The 20,538-nt window shown below is 32.2% G+C and overlaps 1 protein-coding gene across 3 annotated transcripts in view; it reads left to right on the forward strand.

Annotated features, from left to right (window-relative positions):
* Window positions 1-14,131, forward strand: part of rnf31 (ring finger protein 31) — a 66,006-nt gene extending 51,875 nt beyond the window's left edge. For 2 of the 3 annotated variants that reach the window (XM_061928618.2, XM_061928620.2), the window contains exons 16-24: window positions 832-930; window positions 1,004-1,093; window positions 4,406-4,520; window positions 7,411-7,523; window positions 7,742-7,852; window positions 9,955-10,003; window positions 13,402-13,498; window positions 13,634-13,799; window positions 13,957-14,106. In XM_061928618.2, coding sequence (XP_061784602.2) covers window positions 832-930; window positions 1,004-1,093; window positions 4,406-4,520; window positions 7,411-7,523; window positions 7,742-7,852; window positions 9,955-10,003; window positions 13,402-13,498; window positions 13,634-13,799; window positions 13,957-14,007 — 891 coding nt within the window. In that variant the 3' untranslated portion in view covers window positions 14,008-14,106. Of the gene's footprint in view, window positions 1-831; window positions 931-1,003; window positions 1,094-4,405; window positions 4,521-7,410; window positions 7,524-7,741; window positions 7,853-9,954; window positions 10,004-13,401; window positions 13,499-13,633; window positions 13,800-13,956 lie in introns of all 3 variants that reach the window. The other variant, XM_061928619.2, reaches the window with a different exon arrangement.
* Window positions 14,132-20,538: the final 6,407 nt, after the last annotated feature.

Raw genomic sequence — 20,538 nt, forward strand, 5'->3', positions numbered from 1 at the left:
ATGGCGAATTCTCAACACCTTTAAATGTGCTGATTAGAAGTATAAAAAAAAAACAACGCTCCGACGTAATCAAGGCTCCACTTTTCTAAAAAAGCTCGACGCTAACATACATTGACTTTCCCATTGACATGCTACCGATTATCATTAGCGATTTTACATGTCGAATTCTCGACACCTCCAAATGTACTGATAGAAGTATAAAAAAAAAAACGCTCCGACGTAATTAAGGCTCCACTTTTCCAAAATAGCTCGACGCTAACATACATTGACTTTCCCATTGACATGCTACTGATTAGCATTAACGATTTTACATGGCGAATTCTCGACACCTCCAAATGTGCTGATTAGAAGTATAAAAAAAAATATGCTATGACGTAATTAAGGCTTCACTTTTCCAAAATAGCTCGACGCTAACATACATTGACTTTCCCATTGACATGCTACCGATTAGCATTAGCGATTTTACATGGCGAATTCTCGACACCTCTAAATGTGCTGATTAGAAGTATAAAAAAAACGCTCCGACGTAATCAAGGCTCCACTTTTCCAAAATAGCTGGACGCTAACATACATTGACTTTCCCATTGACATGCTACTGATTAGCATTAGCGATTTTACATGGCGAATTCCCGACACCTCCAAATGTGCTGATTAGAAGTATAAAAAAAAACCGCTCCGACGTAATCAAGGCTCCACTTTTCCAAAATAGCTCGACGCTAACATACATTGACTTTCCTGTTGACATGTTTGGTAAAGCCTTTTCTGCAACAAGGACTATCAAACGCTATTCAAAGTTGTTTAAGACTGTGTGTGTTGTTGCTAACGTTCCAGCTGAGAGAATGTTTGGAGCCAGAAGTCTACGAGCTTTTCCACAAGAAGCTGACAGAACAAGCTCTCATCAAAGACCCCAAGTTCCTGTGGTGCTGTCACGTAGGTGGTTGTTGTCGCAGTCCCTCACACGCACCAACATGTCACCACATCACCTTCTCCTCTCCTCCACCAGTGTTCCTACGGCTTCATCTACGATGGAGACCAGTTGAAAGTCACCTGCTTCCAGTGTCGCAACACTTTCTGTGCCCACTGCAAGAAGCCCGTGAGTAGTCCTTGGCAGGAAACCACCAAAGCACTGGTGTAAAATGAAATATCAGTCACACACACAAGTCCCTTTGGTGCCCTCACAAACCATCAGAAATCACAAAAACCCCAAATCAAAATATTTGATGTTTAGTAATTGGAGCCTTAAATAGTTTAATAATTCATAACATTTATTTTGATTCATTATTATTTTATGAACAATGACAGTTTTAAAAAAATCACACTAAATGTCCCAGGGACCCAAAAAGGTCCTCACATTAAAGTGTTGAAAATAAGTCATTTATTAATATTTTACTTTTACTTTCAAAACTTAAACATCTATAGATCAACTACAAATCTATTCATTGTCATTATTTTTTATGTTTTATGTTTGATGCCCTTTTTTGTCAAATAAAACCTTGTTTTTATGACAAAAACACAACATTTTCCCTAAAACATTCTTCTAAATATTTGATGTTAAGTAATTGGAGCCCTAAATATGTCAATAATTCACAACAACATTGATTTTAATTCATTATTATTTTATGACAGTTTAAAAAAACCACACTAAAGATCCCAGGGACCCAAAAAGGGCCTCACATTAAAGTGTTGAAAATAAGTCATATAACTATAGATCGACTACAAATCTATACATTGTCATATTTTTTTTATGTTTTATGCCCTTTTTTGTCAAATAAAACCCTGTTTTTAATGCAAAAGCACAACATAATCAACATTTTTCAAAATATTTGATATTAAGTAATTGGAGCCTTAAATGGTTTAATAATTCATAACATTGATTTTGATTCATTATTATTTTATTAACAATGACAGTTTAAAAAAAATCACACTAAATGTCCCAGGGACCCAAAAAGGTCCTCACATTAAAGTGTTGAAAATAAGCCATTTTTAAAATATTTTTGTTTTACTTTTAAAACTTAAACATCTATAGATCAACTACAAATCTATTCATTGTCATTATTTTTTATGTTTTATGCCCTTTTTTGTCAAATAAAACCTTGTTTTTATGACAAAAACACAACATATACAACATTTTCCCTAAAACATTCTTCAAAATATTTGATGTTAAGTAATGGGAGCCTTAAATAGTTCAATAATTGATTTTGATTCATTATTATTTTATTAGCAATTTAAAAAAATCACACTAAAGGTCCCGGGGACCCGAAAAGGTCCTCACATTAAAGTGTTGAAAATAAGCCATTTTTTAGATATTTTTGTTTTACTTTCAAAACTTAAAACATTTATAGATCAACTACAAATCTATACATTGTCATTATTTGTTATGTTTTATGCCCTTTTTTGTCCAAAAAAACCTTGTTTTTATGACAAAAACACAACATTTTCCCTAAAACATTCTTCTAAATATTTGATGTTAAGTAATTGGAGCCCTAAATATGTCAATAATTCACAACAACATTGATTTTAATTCATTATTATTTTATGAACAATGACAGTTTAAAAAAATCACACTAAAGATCCCAGGGACCCAAAAAGGGCCTCACATTAAAGTGTTGAAAATAAGTCATATAACTATAGATCGACTACAAATCTATACATTGTCATATTTTTTTTTATGTTTTATGCCCTTTTTTGTCAAATAAAACCCTGTTTTTAATGCAAAAGCACAACATAATCAACATTTTTCTAAATATTTGATATTAATTGGAGCCTTAAATGGTTTAATAATTCATAACATTGATTTTGATTCATTATTATTTTATTAACAATGACAGTTTAAAAAAAATCACACTAAATGTCCCAGGGACCCAAAAAGGTCCTCACATTAAAGTGTTGAAAATAAGCCATTTTTAAAATATTTTTGTTTTACTTTTAAAACTTAAACATCTATAGATCAACTACAAATCTATTAATTGTCATTATTTTTGATGTTTTATGTTTGATGCCCTTTTTTGTCAAATAAAACTTTGTTTTTATGACAAAAACACAACATATACAACATGTTCCCTAAAACATTCTTCAAAATATTTGATGTTAAGTCATGTGAGCCTTAAATAATTCAATAATTGATTTTGATTCATTATTATTTTATGAACAATGACAGTTTAAAAAAAATCACACTAAAGGTCCCGGGGACCCAAAAAGGTCCTCACATTAAAGTGTTGAAAATAAGCCATTTTTTAAATATTTTTGTTTTACTTTTAAAACTTAAACATCTATAGATCAACTACAAATCTATACTTTGTCATTATTTTTTATGTTTTATGCCCTTTTTTGTCAAATAAAACCTTGTTTTTATGACAAAAACACAACATATACAACATGTTCCCTAAAACATTCTTCTAAATATTTGATGTTAAGTAATTGGAGCCTTAAATATGTCAATAATTCACAACAACATTGATTTTAATTCATTATTATTTTATGAACAATGACAGTTTAAAAAAAATCACACTAAAGGTCCCAGGGACCCAAAAAGGTCCTCACATTAAAGTGTGAAAATAAGTCATATAACTATAGATCAACTACAAATCTATACATTGTCATATTCTTTTTATGTTTTATGCCCTTTTTTGTCAAATAAAACCCTGTTTTTATGGCAAAAGCACAACATAATCAACATTTTTCAAAATATTTGATATTAAGTAATTGGAGCATTAAATAGTTTAATAATTCATAACATTGATTTTGATTCATTATTATTTTATGAACATTGACAGTTTAAAAAAAATCACACTAAAGGTCCCAGGGACCCAAAAAGGTCCTCACATTACAGTGTTGAAAATAATTCATTTAACTATAGATCAACTACAAATCTATCCATTGTCATATTTTTTTAATTATGTTTTATGCCCTTTTTTTGTCAAATAAAACCCTGTTTTTATGACAAAAACACAACATTTTTCAAAATATTTGATATCAAGTAATAGGAGCCTTAAATAGTTTAATAATTCATAACATTGATTTTGATCCATTATTATTTTATGAACATTGACTGTCAGGTTCAAACACTGATGACATCTATTAAACAAGACAAGAAGCAAGGAATTAAACAGAGACAGAATAAAATTTGGCTCAATTGAGGAGAATCGTGTAGACCTGTACCCCTGCACAGTGTCTCACCACGCTCTGACGAAAGATTGTACGCCTCCTCTTTTATTTGGACTTTCCCTGATTACATGGCAACAGCTGTTTCTAAAGGGACGGGGGTCGTAAACAGCCGCGCTAAAATTACGACTAAAGTGATGAAGCTGTATTTCCAATGGTGTCATGAAGAAGTCCTTATTTAGATCCTTATTTCACACAGTGTGTGTGTGTGTCTATATGTATATGTATATGTATATGTGTACAGTGGGAGTCCCAGCATGCAGGACTGTCGTGTGAGCAGTACCAGTGGTGGAAGAGAGAGAACGACCCAGAGTACCAGAAGCAAGGTCTGGCAGGATACTTGCGGGACAACGGCATCAGTGAGTCACTCTTGATGTCATTAACTACAAGTAGTGTTATCACCGGAGCACGAGGACCAGCAAAACATGCCACACTCAACTCCGTAAGAGGACACAAGAAGCCATGCTAACGGCTAAGCTAAGAGTACTGAAACAAATAATAGTTTTCATTTTCAAAAGCATTAGGGTTCCCCACCATGGTGGTGACTGTTAAAGGCCCCAAACTTCTTTTTGCTAATTTTGCAACCGTTTTCCCCAGTCGTTAACTTGGTATGTGACATATGTCAACTGTTAGCACGCTAACGTTAGCATGCTAACATTAAAATGCTAACTTTTTTTTGATAATTTTGCAACCGTTTACCCCAGTCGTTAACTTGGTACGTGATGTATGTCAACTGTTAGCATGCTAGGATGCTAACATTAAAATGCTAACTTTTTTTTGCTAATTTTGCAACCGTTTACCCCAGTCGTTAACTAGGTATGTGACATATGTCAACTGTTAGCACGCTAATGTTAGCATGCTAACATTAAAATGCTAACTTTTTTTTGATAATTTTGCAACCGTTTACCCCAGTCGTTAACTTGGTACGTGATGTATGTCAACTGTTAGCATGCTAGGATGCTAACATTAAAATGCTAACTTTTTTTTGCTAATTTTGCAACCGTTTACCCCAGTCGTTAACTTTGTATATGACATATGTCAACTGTTAGCATGCTAGCATTAAAATGCTAACATTTGTTTGCTAATTTTGCAACCGTTTACCCCAGTCGTTAACTTGGTACGTGACATATGGCAACTGTTAGCATGCTAGCATGTTAACACTAAAATGCTAACTTTTTTTTGCTAATTTTGCAAGCGTTTACCCCAGTCGTTAACTTTGTATATGACATATGTCAACTGTTAGCATGCTAGCATTAAAATGCTAAAAAAAAAAATTGATAATTTTGCAACCGTTTACCCCAGTCGTTAACTTGGTACGTGATGTATGTCAACTGTTAGCATGCTAGGATGCTAACATTAAAATGCTAACTTTTTTTTGCTAATTTTGCAAGCGTTTACCCCAGTCGTTAACTTTGTACGTGACGTATGTCAACTGTTAGCATGCTAGCATGTTAACATAAAAATGCAAACTTTTTTTTGGATAATTTTGCAACCGTTTACCCCAGTCGTTAAATTCTACGTGACATATGTCAACTGTTAGCACGCTAACGTTAGCATGCTAACATTAAAATGCTAACTTTTTTTTGTGCTAATTTTGCAGCTAATTTTGCAACCGTTTACCCCAGTCGTTAACTTGGTACGTGACATATGCCAACTGTTAGCATGCTAACATTAAAATGCAAACTTTTTTTGATAATTTTGCAAGCGTTTACCCCAGTCGTTAACTTGGTACATGACATATGTCAACTGTTAGCATGCTAGCATTAAAATGCTTTAAAAAAAAATTGATAATTTTGCAACCGTTTACCCCCAGTCGTTAACTTGGTACGTGATGTATGTCAACTGCTACCATGCTAGGATGCTAACATTAAAATGCTAACTTTTTTTTTCTAATTTTGCAACCGTTTACCCCAGTCGTTAACTTGGTACGTGACATATGGCAACTGTTAGCATGCTAGCATGTTAACATTAAAATGCAAACTTTTTTTTGATAATTTTGCAACCGTTTACCCCAGTCGTTAAACTGGTACGTGACATATGTCAACTGTTAGCACGCTAATGTTAGCATGCTAACATTAAAATGCAAACTTCTTTTTGATAATTTTGCAACCGTTTACCCCAGTCGTTAACTTGGTACGTGACATATGTCAACTGTTAGCACGTTAATGTTAGCATGCTAACATTAAAATGCAAACTTTTTTTTGATAATTTTGCAACCGTTTACCCCAGTCGTTAACTTGGTACGTGATGTATGTCAACTGTTAGCATGCTAGAATGCTAACATTAAAATGCTAACTTTTTTTTTGCTAATTTTGCAACCGTTTACCCCAGTCGTTAACTTGGTACGTGACATATGGCAACTGTTAGCATGCTAGCATGTTAACATTAAAATGCAAACTTTTTTTTTGATAATTTTGCAACCGTTTACCCCAGTCGTTAAATTTTACGTGACATATGTCAACTGTTAGCATGCTAACATTAAAATGCTAACTTTTTTGCAAATTTTGCAACTGTTTACCCCAGTCGTTAACTTGGTATGTGACATATGTCAACTGTTAGCACGCTAACGTTAGCATGCTAGCATGCTAACATTAAAATGCTAACTTTTTTTTGATAATTTTGTTACCGTTTACCCCCAGTCGTTAACTTGGTACGTGATGTATGTCAACTGCTACCATGCTAGGATGCTAACATTAAAATGCTAACTTTTTTTTGCTAATTTTGCAACCGTTTACCCCAGTCATTAACTTGGTACGTGACATATGTCAACTGTTAGCATGCTAGCATGTTAACATTAAAATGCAAACTTTTTTTGATATTTTTGCAACCGTTTACCCCAGTCGTTAAATTTTATGTGACATATGTCAACTGTTAGCACGCTAACGTTAGCATGCTAGCATGCTAACATTAAAATGCTAACTTTTTTTTGATAATTTTGCAACCGTTTACCCCAGTTGTTAACTTTGTATATGACATATGTCAACTGTTAGCATGCTAGCATTAAAATGCTAACATTTATTTTGCTAATTTTGCAAGCGTTTACCCCAGTCGTTAACTTGGTACGTGACATATGTCAACTGTTAGCATGCTAGCATGTTAACACTAAAATGCTAACTTTTATAACCCATTTTAGGTGATGTACTGTGTTGTGTTGCAGTGTGTACTACTAGGTGGTGTGTACTACTAGGTGTGTTGTGTTGCAGTGTGTACTACTAGGTGGTGTGTACTACTAAGTGTGTTGTGTTTTAGCGTGTCCCAACTGCCGCTTCCAGTACGCCTTGTCCAAAGGAGGCTGCATGCACTTCTGCTGCTCGCAGTGTCGCTACCAATTCTGCAGTGGTTGCAACAACCCTTTCCACACAGTAAGACTTCATCACCATTCTGGACTAGACTAGTAATACTCCACTTAGAAATACTTATCATTGTCAACAAAATACATCACTTTGTGTTTTGTAGTGTCCTTGTACTCAGAGTACTGTGTACTTGTACTCAGAGTAGTGTGTGCTTGTACTCAGAGTAGTGTGTACTTGTACTCAGAGTAGTGTGTGCTTGTACTCAGAGTAGTGTGTACTTGTACTAGACGTGTGCAGTGGAGGAGTGCACAGTATCAGGACTACATGCTCATCACCCCAGAGACTGTCTCTTCTACTTGAGGGACTGGGAACCTTCTAGACTGCAGGCGCTACTCCAGGTACTACACTACATTGCTACTATTTTATACTAGTCGTATTACAGTACTTTATGCTATTTTATACTAGTGGTATTACAGTACTTTTGTACTATTTTATACTAGTGGTATTACAGTACTTTTATACTATTTTATACTAGTGGTATTACAGTACTTTTATACTATTTTATACTAGTGGTATTACAGTACTTTTATACTAGTGGTATTACAGTACTTTTATACTATTTTATACTAGTGGTATTACAGTATTTTTATACTATTTTATACTAATGGTTTTACAGTACTTTTATACTACTTTATACTGGAGGTACTACAGTACTTTTATACTATTTTATACTAGTGGTATTACAGTACTTTTATACTAGTGGTACTACAGTACTTTTATACTATTTTATACTAGTGGTATTACAGTACTTTTATACTATTTTATACTAGTGGTATTACAGTACTTTTATACTATTTTATACTAGTGGTATTACAGTACTTTTATACTATTTTATACTAGTGGTATTACAGTACTTTTATACTAGTGGTATTACAGTACTTTTATACTACTTTCTACTGGAGGTACTACAGTACTTTTATACTATTTTATACTAGTGGTATTACAGTACTTTTATACTAGTGGTACTACAGTACTTTTATACTATTTTATACAAGTGGTATTACAGTACTTTTGTACTATTTTATACTAGTGGTATTACAGTACTTTTATACTAGTGGTACTACAGTACTTTTATACTATTTTATACTAGTGGTATTACAGTACTTTTATACTATTTTATACTAGTGGTATTACAGTACTTTTATACTATTTTATACTAATGGTTTTACAGTACTTTTATACTACTTTGTACTGGAGGTACTACAGTACTTTTATACTATTTTATACAAGTGGTACTATGGTACTTTTATACTATTTTATACTAGTGGTAATACAGTACTTTTATACTACTTTTGTACTGGAGGTACTACAATACTTTTATACTATTTTATACAAGTGGTACTACAGTACTTCTATACTATTTTATACAAGTGGTACTATAGTACTTTTATACTATTTTATACAAGTGGTACTACAGTACTTCTATACTATTTTATACAAGTGGTACTATAGTACTTTTATACTATTTTATACTAGTGGTATTACAGTACTTTTATACTACTTTGTACTGGAGCTACTACAGTACTTTTATACTATTTTATACAAGTGGTACTATAGTACTTTTATTCTATTTTATACTAGTGGTATTACAGTACTTTTATACTATTTTATACTAGTGGTATTACAGTACTTGTATACTATTTTATACAAGTGGTATTACAGTACTTTTATACTAGTGGTACTACAGTACTTTTATACTATTTTATACTAGAGGTATTACAGTACTTTTATACTAGTGGTATTACAGTACTTTTATACTACTTTGTACTGGAGGTACTACAGTACTTTTATACTATTTTATACAAGTGGTACTATGGTACTTTTATACTATTTTATACTAGTGGTATTACAGTACTTTTATACTACTTTTGTACTGGAGGTACTACAATACTTTTATACTATTTTATACAAGTGGTACTATAGTACTTTTATTCTATTTTATACTAGTGGTATTACAGTACTTTTATACTATTTTATACTAGTGGTATTACAGTACTTGTATACTATTTTATACAAGTGGTATTACAGTACTTTTATACTAGTGGTATTACAGTACTTTTATACTACTTTCTACTGGAGGTACTACAGTACTTTTATACTATTTTATACAAGTGGTACTACAGTACTTCTATACTATTTTATACAAGTGGTACTATAGTACTTTTATACTAGTGGTATTACAGTACTTTTATACTGCTTTGTACTGGAGCTACTACAGTACTTTTATACTATTTTATACAAGTGGTACTATAGTACTTTTATTCTATTTTATACTAGTGGTATTACAGTACTTTTATACTATTTTATACAAGTGGTATTACAGTACTTTTATACTAGTGGTATTACAGTACTTTGTACTGGAGGTACTGCAGTACTTTTCTACTTAGTGAAAGTACTGCAGTACAATGATTGAAATGTGTCTCATTTCTGTGCCTGACAGAAGAATGGTGTTACCTTTAATACTGACCCTCCTCCTGGAACACAAACAGGTGAGACTTTGGTTCCACATGAATATTCATGTTCACTTATTATGATCCTCATGAATATTCATGTTCACTTAATATGATCCTCATGAATATTCATGGTCGCTTATTATGGTCCTCGTGAATATTCATGGTCGTGTAATGTGATAATCATGAATATTCATGTTCGCTTAGTGTGATCCTCGTGAATATTCATGCTCACTTATTATGATCCTCATGCATATTCATGGTCACTTATTATGATCCTCGTGAATATTCATGTTCATTTACCACTGTTATTGTCCTCATGAATATTCATGTTCACTTATTCTGATCCGCATGAATATTCATGTTCACTTATGATCCTCATGAATATTCGTGTTCGCTTATTATGATCCTCGTGGATATTCATGGTCACGTAATATGATAATCATGACTATTCATGCTCACTTATTATGATCCTCATGAATATTCGTGTTTGCTTATTTTGATCCTTGTGAATATTCATGGTCACTTAATATGATAATCATGAATATTCATGTTTGCTTATTATGATCCTCATGAATATTCATGCGCACTTAGTATAGTCCTTATGAATATTCATGTTCACTTATTATGATCCTCATGTATATTCATGTTTGCTTATTATGATCCTCATGTATATTCTTGTTCACTTATTTTGATCCTCATGAATATTAATGTTCACTTATTATGACCCTCGTGAATATTCTTGGTCACTTATTATGATCCTCGTGAATATTCATGTTCATTTACCACTATTATCATCCTCATGAATATTCATGTTCGCTTATTATGACCCTCGTGAATATTCATGGTCACTTATTATGATCTTCATGAATATTCCTGTTCATTCACCACTATTATTATCATCCTTGTGAATATTCATATTCGCTTATTCTGATCCGCATGGATATTCATGTTCACTCATTATGATCCTCATGCATATTCATGTTCACTTATTTTGATCCTCGTGAATATTCATGTTCACTTATTATGGCCCTCGTGAATATTCATGGTCACTTATTATGGCCCTCGTGAATATTCATGTTCATTCACCACTATTATTATTATACTCATGAATATTCATGGTCACTTATTATGATCCTCGTGAATATTCATGGTCACTTATTATGATCCTCATGAATATTCATGTTTGCTTATTATGATCCTCATGTATATTCTTGTTTGCTTATTATGATCTTCATGTATATTCTTCTTCACTTATTTTGATCCTCATGAATATTAATGTTCACTTATTATGACCCTCGTGAATATTCATGGTCACTTATTATGATCCTCGTGAATATTCATGTTCATTTGCCACTATTATTATCCTCATGAATATTCATGTTCGCTTAGAATGACCGTCGTGAATATTCATGGTCACTTATTATGATCCTCATGAATATTCATGTTCATTCACCACTATTATCATCCTCATGAATATTCATGTTCACTTATTCTGATCCGCATGGATATTCATGTTCACCTAGTATGATTCTCATGCATATTCATGGTCACTTATTATGACCCTCATGAATATTCATGTTCATTACCACTATTATTATCATCCTCGTGAATATTCATGTTCGCTTATTATGATCCTCGTGAATATTCATGTCCATTTACCACTATTATTATCCTCATGAATATTCATGTTTGCTTATTCTGATCCGCATGTTCACTTATTATGATCATTGTGAATATTCATGTTCAGCTATTACTACTCATGAATATTCATGTTCAGCTATTACTCCTCATGAATATTCATGTTCGCTTATTATGATTTTCATGAATATTCATGTTTGCTTAGTCTGATCCGCATCAATATTCATGTTCACTTATTATGATCCTTGTGAATATTCATGTTCAGCTATTACTACTCATGAATATTCATGTTCAGCTATTACTCCTCATGAATATTCATGTTCGCTTATTATGATTTTCATGAATATTCATGTTTGCTTAGTCTGATCCGCATGAATATTCATGTTCACTTATTATGATCCTTGTGAATATTCATGTTCAGCTATTACCCCCCCCCTCATGAATACTCATGTTCAGCTATTACTCCTCATGAATATTCATGTCCAGTTATTACTCCTCATGAATATTCATGTTCACTTATTATGATCATTGTGAATACTCATGTTCAGCTACTACTACTCATGAATATTCATGTTCAGCTATTACTCCTCATGAATATTCATGTTCGCTTATTATGATTTTCATGAATATTCATGTTTGCTTAGTCTGATCCGCGTGAATATTCATGTTCACTTATTATGATCCTTGTGAATATTCATGTTCAGCTATTACCCCCCCCCCCCCCCTCATGAATACTCATGTTCAGCTATTACTCCTCATGAATATTCATGTCCAGTTATTACTCCTCATGAATATTCATGTCCAGTTATTACTGATGAGGTCCTAGCTTGCCATAAATCCTGCACCCGCCACAGGACACTATGAGAGACTCGGTCAATGACCATTTTACAAGTCAACAAAGAACATGTGACCTGGTTGGGCAAAGTCCCATGCACCCTCCAGTACGCTGTAGACCTGGTCCAGTGTTCCACGACCAGGACAAAAACTACATTGTACGACTCAATAGCTGAGATTCGTTTAACGGTCCTACTCTTCTCTCCACTACTTTGGAATAGATGTTCCTAGACAGGCTGAGGACTGCGATCCACCCCGTAGTTGGAACGCACCCTTCGGTCATCTTTTTTGAAAATGCGGACCACCTGGTTTGCCAATCCAGATGAACTTTTCCTGACTTTGAAGAGATCAAGACCAAAACCGTTCCACAGCACAGAGATCCTACAGCCCACTCTGTAGTTCCACTAGGAGACTTCAACGCCTCCTGGATCTAAACCTGGCCAAAGCACAGTTTGTCAGTAAGTGTACCTGGCACCAGGACACCCGAGGCTGAAGGTCTTCCATCAGACTTGTGCTTGCATGTTTTGGTGACTTGGGTAAAGAGAAGGTCTGAGCTGGAGAAAGATGGTCTGACAGACCTTAACGTAGGTCTTCAACTGTACCTCGGCAGACCTTGGCCTGCATCCCACGGGAGGCCCAGCATACTAGGTCCAAGTGGTCTGTATTGGAGCCTCCATTGTTCAGGCGGCCAATCGGTGCCTTGGGTCAGTGCCAGAAACCTCTAAAACTGATGGCTGTCAAGCCGAGTCTCCTGAATCAGCTTTGGCGGTGGATGTAGTAAAAAGTGGGATGTAGGAGAAGTCCATGAAGAAAGACTTGGAAAAAGTTCTCGCAAAGAGTCCGACACCGTATGGTCCATGTTTTCACCAGTTTTCTCTTCCTGTCGCTCGCCCAGACTGCTTTTCTATCAACCAATGTCCCAGGTTTTTAGTGCCCTCCTAATCCCCGCCTCTCCCTCCAAGGACTGTGCGGGGTGATCGAGCAGAAGGACGATGGAGGCCAGCAAGCGGACTCGGCCTGTGGAGCACACACCCAACCGGGACACGCCGGACTCTGCGAGTACGAACCGTCCTACGCTTTCTGCGCTCTCAGAGTCGGTGTTTTGTAGCCGAGTCTGCTACCCGCACCACTAGGGGGTGTCCCAGTCTGTCACCATGGCAACAAGTCCTTCACTGGCCTCCATGTTGTGTGCAGGAAGCATTACAGAGAGTACCTGGTCAGCCTGATCAACAGCAACTCCTTAGACCCGGCTCACCTGTACAGCTCCAACGAACTCCTGCTGGCCTGCCGCAGGTACAAGGTGGAGGACTCCCGCACCGAGGCTGAAGATGGAGTACTTTACTACAGCCGGCTGATGGAGGTAACCACTCTGTGTGTGTGTGTGTGTGTGTGTGTGTGTGTGTGTGTGTGTGTGTGTGTGTGTGTGGGTGCGTGTGTGCGTGTGCGTGTGTAACTGTGTGTGTGTGTGTGTGTGTGTGTGTGTGTGTGTGTGTGTGTGTGTGTGTGTGTGTGTGTAGAAGCTGATGGCTGAAGTTCCACTCGGTGACAAAGTTCCACGCAAGAAATAATAAGTTGATGATGAAGATGAAGAAGAAGATAATGATGATAAAGATGAAGATAATGATGATGGTGAAGATGATGAAGATGAAGATAATGATGATGAAGATAATGATGATGGTGAAGATGATAAAGATGAAGATAATGATGATGAAGATGAAGATAATGAAGATGAAGATGATGATGGTGAAGATAATGATGATGGTGAAGATGATAAAGATGATGATAATGATGATGAAGATGAAGATAATGAAGATGAAGATGATGATGGTGAAGATGATGATGCAACAATCAAAAGTCAACAGCAAATTTTCCAAGAAGAAAAATCCTCCAATCAAAATTGAAATATGAAAATAAAGTATTCAACATATTTTGTTCAATATCCTAAAATACACCGTATTATTTATATTATTATTATCATATTATTATAATTATAGTTATTATTATTATTATTAAAGTTATTATTATTGTTGTTATAGTTATTATTATTAGTAGTATATGTATTATTATTATTATAGTTATTATTATTATATATTTTTTTGTTTTTATTTAATATTATTTATTATTATTATTATTATTTATTGACAGTAAAGAATGGTGTTTTATTATTATTATTATTATTATTATTTATTGACAGTAAAGCAATGTGTATTATTATTTATTGACAGTAAAGAAAGGTGTATTATTATTATTTATTGACAGTAAAGAAAGGTGTATTATTATTTATTGACAGTAAAGAAATGTGTGTTATTTATTGACAGTAAGAAAAGGTGTATTATTATTATTATTTATTGACAATAAAGAAAGGCGTATTATTATTATTATTATTTGACAATAAAGAAAGGTGTATTATTATTTATTGACAGTAAAGAATGGTGTATTATTATTATTTATTGACAGTAAAAAATGGTGTATTTCTATTATTATTTATTGACAGTAAAGAAAGGTGTATTATTATTATTTTTATTTTTTTTGACAATTTTAGAAAGGTGTATTATTTATTGACAGTAAAGAAAGGTGTATTATTATTATTATTATTATTTATTGACTTCAAAGAATGGTGTATTATTATTATTATTTATTGACAGTAAAGAAAGGTGTATTATTATTTATTGACAGTAAAAAATGGTGTATTACTATTATTATTTCTTGACAGTAAAGAATGGTTTATTATTATTTATTGACAGTAAAGAAAGGTGTATTATTTATTGACAATAAAGAAAGGTGTATTATTATTTATTGACAATTTTAGAAAGGTGTATTATTATTTATTGACAGTAAAGAAATGTGTATTATCATTATTTATTGACAATAAAAAATGTGTGTTATTTATTGACAGTAAGAAAAGGTGTATTATTATTATTATTTATTGACAATAAAGAAAGGCGTATTATTATTATTTGACAATAAAGAAAGGTGTATTATTATTTATTGACAGTAAAGAATGGTGTATTATTATTATTTATTGACAGTAAAGAATGGTGTATTTCTATTATTATTTATTGACAATAAAGAAAGGTGTATTATTATTATTATTATTTATTTTTTTTGACAATTTTAGAAAGGTGTATTATTTATTGACAGTAAAGAATGGTGTATTATTTATTGACAATAAAGAAAGGTGTATTATTATTATTATTTATTGACAATAAAGAAAGGCGTATTATTATTATTTGACAATAAAGAAAGGTGTATTATTATTTATTGACAGTAGAGAATGGTGTATTATTATTATTTATTGACAGTAAAGAATGGTGTATTTCTATTATTATTTATTGACAATAAAGAAAGGTGTATTATTATTATTATTATTTATTTTTTTTGACAATTTTAGAAAGGTGTATTATTTATTGACAGTAAAGAATGGTGTATTATTTATTGACAATAAAGAAAGGTGTATTATTATTATTATTTATTGACAATAAAGAAAGGCGTATTATTATTATTTGACAATAAAGAAAGGTGTATTATTATTTATTGACAGTAGAGAATGGTGTATTATTATTATTTATTGACAGTAAAGAATGGTGTATTTCTATTATTATTTATTGACAATAAAGAAAGGTGTATTATTATTATTATTATTTATTTTTTTTGACAATTTTAGAAAGGTGTATTATTTATTGACAGTAAAGAATGGTGTATTATTTATTGACAATAAAGAAAGGTGTATTATTATTATTATTTATTGACAATAAAGAAAGGCGTATTATTATTATTTGACAATAAAGAAAGGTGTATTATTATTTATTGACAGTAAAGAATGGTGTATTATTATTATTTATTGACAGTAAAGAATGGTGTATTTCTATTATTATTTATTGACAATAAAGAAAGGTGTATTATTATTATTATTATTTATTCTTTTTGACAATTTTAGAAAGGTGTATTATTTATTGACAGTAAAGAAAGGTGTATTATTATTATTATTTATTGACTTCAAAGAATGGTGTATTATTATTATTATTTATTGACAGTAAAGAAAGGTGTATTATTATTTATTGACAGTAAAAAATGGTGTATTACTATTATTATTTATTGACAGTAAAGAATGGTTTATTATTATTTATTGACAGTAAAGAAAGGTGTATTATTTATTGACAATAAAGAAAGGTGTATTATTATTTGACAATTTTAGAAAGGTGTATTATTATTATTTATTGACTGCAAAGAATGGTGTATTATAATTATTATTTATTGACAGTAAAGAAAGGTGTATTATTATTATTTATTGACAATTTTAGAAAGGTGTATTATTATTATTTATTGACTGCAAAGAATGGTGTATTATAATTATTATTTATTGACAGTAAAGAAAGGTGTATTATTATTATTATTTATTGACAATAAAGAAAGGTGTATTATTATTATTATTTATTGGGGGGGGGCGGATGAGGTCCGCCCGGAGTTCCTTAAAGCTCTGGATGTTGTGGGGCTGTCTTGGTTGACAAGACTCTGCAACATTGCGTGGACATCGGGGGCGGTACCTCTGGATTGGCAGACCGGGGTGGTAGTTCCTCTCTTTAAGAATGGGAACCGGAGGGTGTGTTCCAACTATCGTGGGATCACACTCTTCAGCCTTCCCGGTAAGGTCTATTCAGGTGTACTGGAGAGGAGGCTACGCCAAATAGTCGAACCTCTGATTCAGGAGGAACAGTGTGGTTTTGTCCTGGTCGTGGAACTATGGACCAGCTCAGGTCCTTGAGGGTGCATGGGAGTTTGCCCAACCAGTCTACATGTGCTTTGTGGACTTGGAGAAGGCATTCGACCGTGTCCCTCGGGAAGTCCTGTGGGGAGTGCTCAGAGAGTATGGTGTATCGGACTGTCTGATTGTGGCGGTCCGCTCCCTGTATGATCAGTGTCAGAGCTTGGTCCGCATTGCCGGCAGTAAGTCGGACACGTTTCCAGTGAGGGTTGGACTCCGCCAAGGCTGCCCTTTGTCACCGATTCTGTTCTGAACTTTTATGGACAGAATTTCTAGGCGCAGTCAAGGCGTTGAGGGGATCTGGTTTGGTGGCTGCAGGATTAGGTCTCTGCTTTTTAAACATGATGTGGTCCTGATGGCTTCATCTGGCCAGGATCTTCAGCTCTCACTGGATCGGTTCGCAGCCGAGTGTGAAGCGACTGGGATGAGAATCAGCACCTCCAAGTCCGAGTCCATGTTTCTCGCCCGGAAAAGGGTGGAGTGCCATCTCCGGGTTGGGAAGGAGATCTTCCCCCAAGTGGAGGAGTTCAAGTACCTGGGAGTCTTGTTCACGAGTGAGGGAAGAGTGGATCGTGAGATCGACAGGCGGATCGGTGCGGCGTCTTCAGTAATGCGGACGCTGTATCGATCCATTGTGGTGAAGAAGGAGCTGAGCCGGAAGGCAAAGCTCTCAATTTACCGGTCGATCTACGTTCCCATCCTCACCTATGGTCATGAGCTTTGGGTTATGACCGAAAGGACAAGATCACGGGTACAAGCGGCCCAAATGAGTTTCCTCCGCCGGGTGGCGGGGCTCTCCCTTAGAGATAGGGTGAGAAGCTCTGTCATCCGGGGGGAGCTCAAAGTAAAGCCGCTGCTCCTCCACATGGAGAGGAGCCAGATGAGGTGGTTCGGGCATCTGGTCAGGATGCCACCCGAACGCCTCCCTAGGGAGGTGTTTAGGGCACGTCCGACCGGCAGGAGGCCGCGGGGAAGACCCAGGACACGTTGGGAAGACTATGTCTCCCGGCTGGCCTGGGAACGCCTCGGGATCCCCCGGGAGGAGCTGGACCAAGTGGCTGGGGAGAGGAAAGTCTGGGCTTCCCTGCTTAGGCTGCTGCCCCCGCGACCCGACCTCGGATAAGCGGAAGAAGATGGATGGATAGATAGGTAAGAATATTAAATTGAGCAATTAGGTACATGTATTAATTAGGTAAGAGTATTGAACTAATTAGGTTATATTAATTAGGTTAGGGTATTACATTCATCTATTTTATGTATATAAAATCATATAATTATATTTTTATATATATAAAACAGTATAGTGAATATATATTTGATGTATATAAAACAGTATAATTAATACATATTTGATGTATATAAAACAGTATAATATATATTTGATGTATATAAAACAGTATAATGAATATATATTCTATATATATAAAACAGTATAATTAATATTTGATGTATATAAAACAGTATAATATATATTTGATGTATATAAAACAGTATAATTAATGCATATTTGATGTATATAAAACAGTATAATATATATTTGATGTATATAAAACAGTATAATTAATGCATATTTGATGTATATAAAACAGTATAATATATATTTCATGTATATAAAACTGTATAATATATATTTTATGTATATAAAACAGTATAATGAATATATATTCTGTATATAAAACAGTATAATTAATATTTGATGTATATAAAACAGTATCATATATATTTGATGTATATAAAACAGTATAATATATATTTGATGTATATAAAACAGTATAATAAATATATATTTTATATATAAAACAGTATAATTAATATTTGATGTATATAAAACAGTGTAATATATATTTGGTGTATATAAAACAGTATAATTAATGCATATTTGATGTATATAAAACAATATAATATATATTTGATGTATATAAAACAGTATAATATATATTTGATGTATATAAAACAGTATAATGAATATATATTCTATATATATAAAACAGTATAATATATATTTGATGTATATAAAACAGTATAATATATATTTTATGTATATAAAACAGTATAATGAATATATATTCTATATATATAAAACAGTATAATTAATATTTGATGTATATAAAACAGTATAATATATATTTTATGTATATAAAACAGTGTAATGAATATTTGATGTATATAAAACAGTATAATATATATTTGATGTATATAAAACAGTATATATATTTTATGTATATAAAACAGTATAATGAATATATATTCTATATATATAAAACAGTATAATTAATATTTGATGTATATAAAACAGTATAATATATATTTGATGTATATAAAACAGTATAATTAATGCATATTTGATGTATATAAAACAGTATAATATATATTTGATGTATATAAAACAGTATAATTAATATATATTTGATGTATATAAAACAGTATAATTAATATATATTCTATATATATAAAACAGTATAATTAATATTTGATGTATATAAAACAGTATAATATATATTTGATGTATATAAAACAGTATAATATATATTTTATGTATATAAAACAGTATAATGAATATATATTCTGTATATAAAACAGTATAATTAATATTTGATGTATATAAAACAGTATCATATATATTTGATGTATATAAAACAGTATAATTAATGCATATTTGATGTATATAAACAGTATAATATATATTTGATGTATATAAAACAGTGTAATATATATTTTATGTATATAAAACAGTATAATGAATATATATTCTATATATATAAAACAGTATAATATTTGATGTATATAAAACAGTATAATATATATTTTATGTATATAAAACAGTATAATTAATGCATATTTGATGTATATAAAACAGTATAATGTATATTTGATGTATATAAAACAGTATAATATATATTGTATGTATATAAAACAGTATAATTAATGCATATTTGATGTATATAAAACAGTATAATATATATTTGATGTATATAAAACAGTATAATATATATTTGATGTATATAAAACAGTATAATGAATATATATTCTATATATAAAACAGTATAATTAATATTTGATGTATATAAAACAGTATAATATATATTTGATGTATATAAAACAGTATAATATATATTTGATGTATATAAAACAGTATAATATATATTTGATGTATGTAAAACAGTATAATATATATTTGATGTATATAAAACAGTATAATTAATAGATATTTTATGTATAAGCTTTTAAAATATAAGCTTTCCTTTGAATGGAATTTCAAAATAAAAGACTTTTCGATAAAATAATAAAAAAATGACAACATTTAATAGTTTTTTCTTCCGTTTAGGAAAATCAAAAG

Source organism: Nerophis lumbriciformis, linkage group LG33, assembly GCF_033978685.3.
Source record: "Nerophis lumbriciformis linkage group LG33, RoL_Nlum_v2.1, whole genome shotgun sequence".
NCBI lineage: Eukaryota > Metazoa > Chordata > Actinopteri > Syngnathiformes > Syngnathidae > Nerophis > Nerophis lumbriciformis.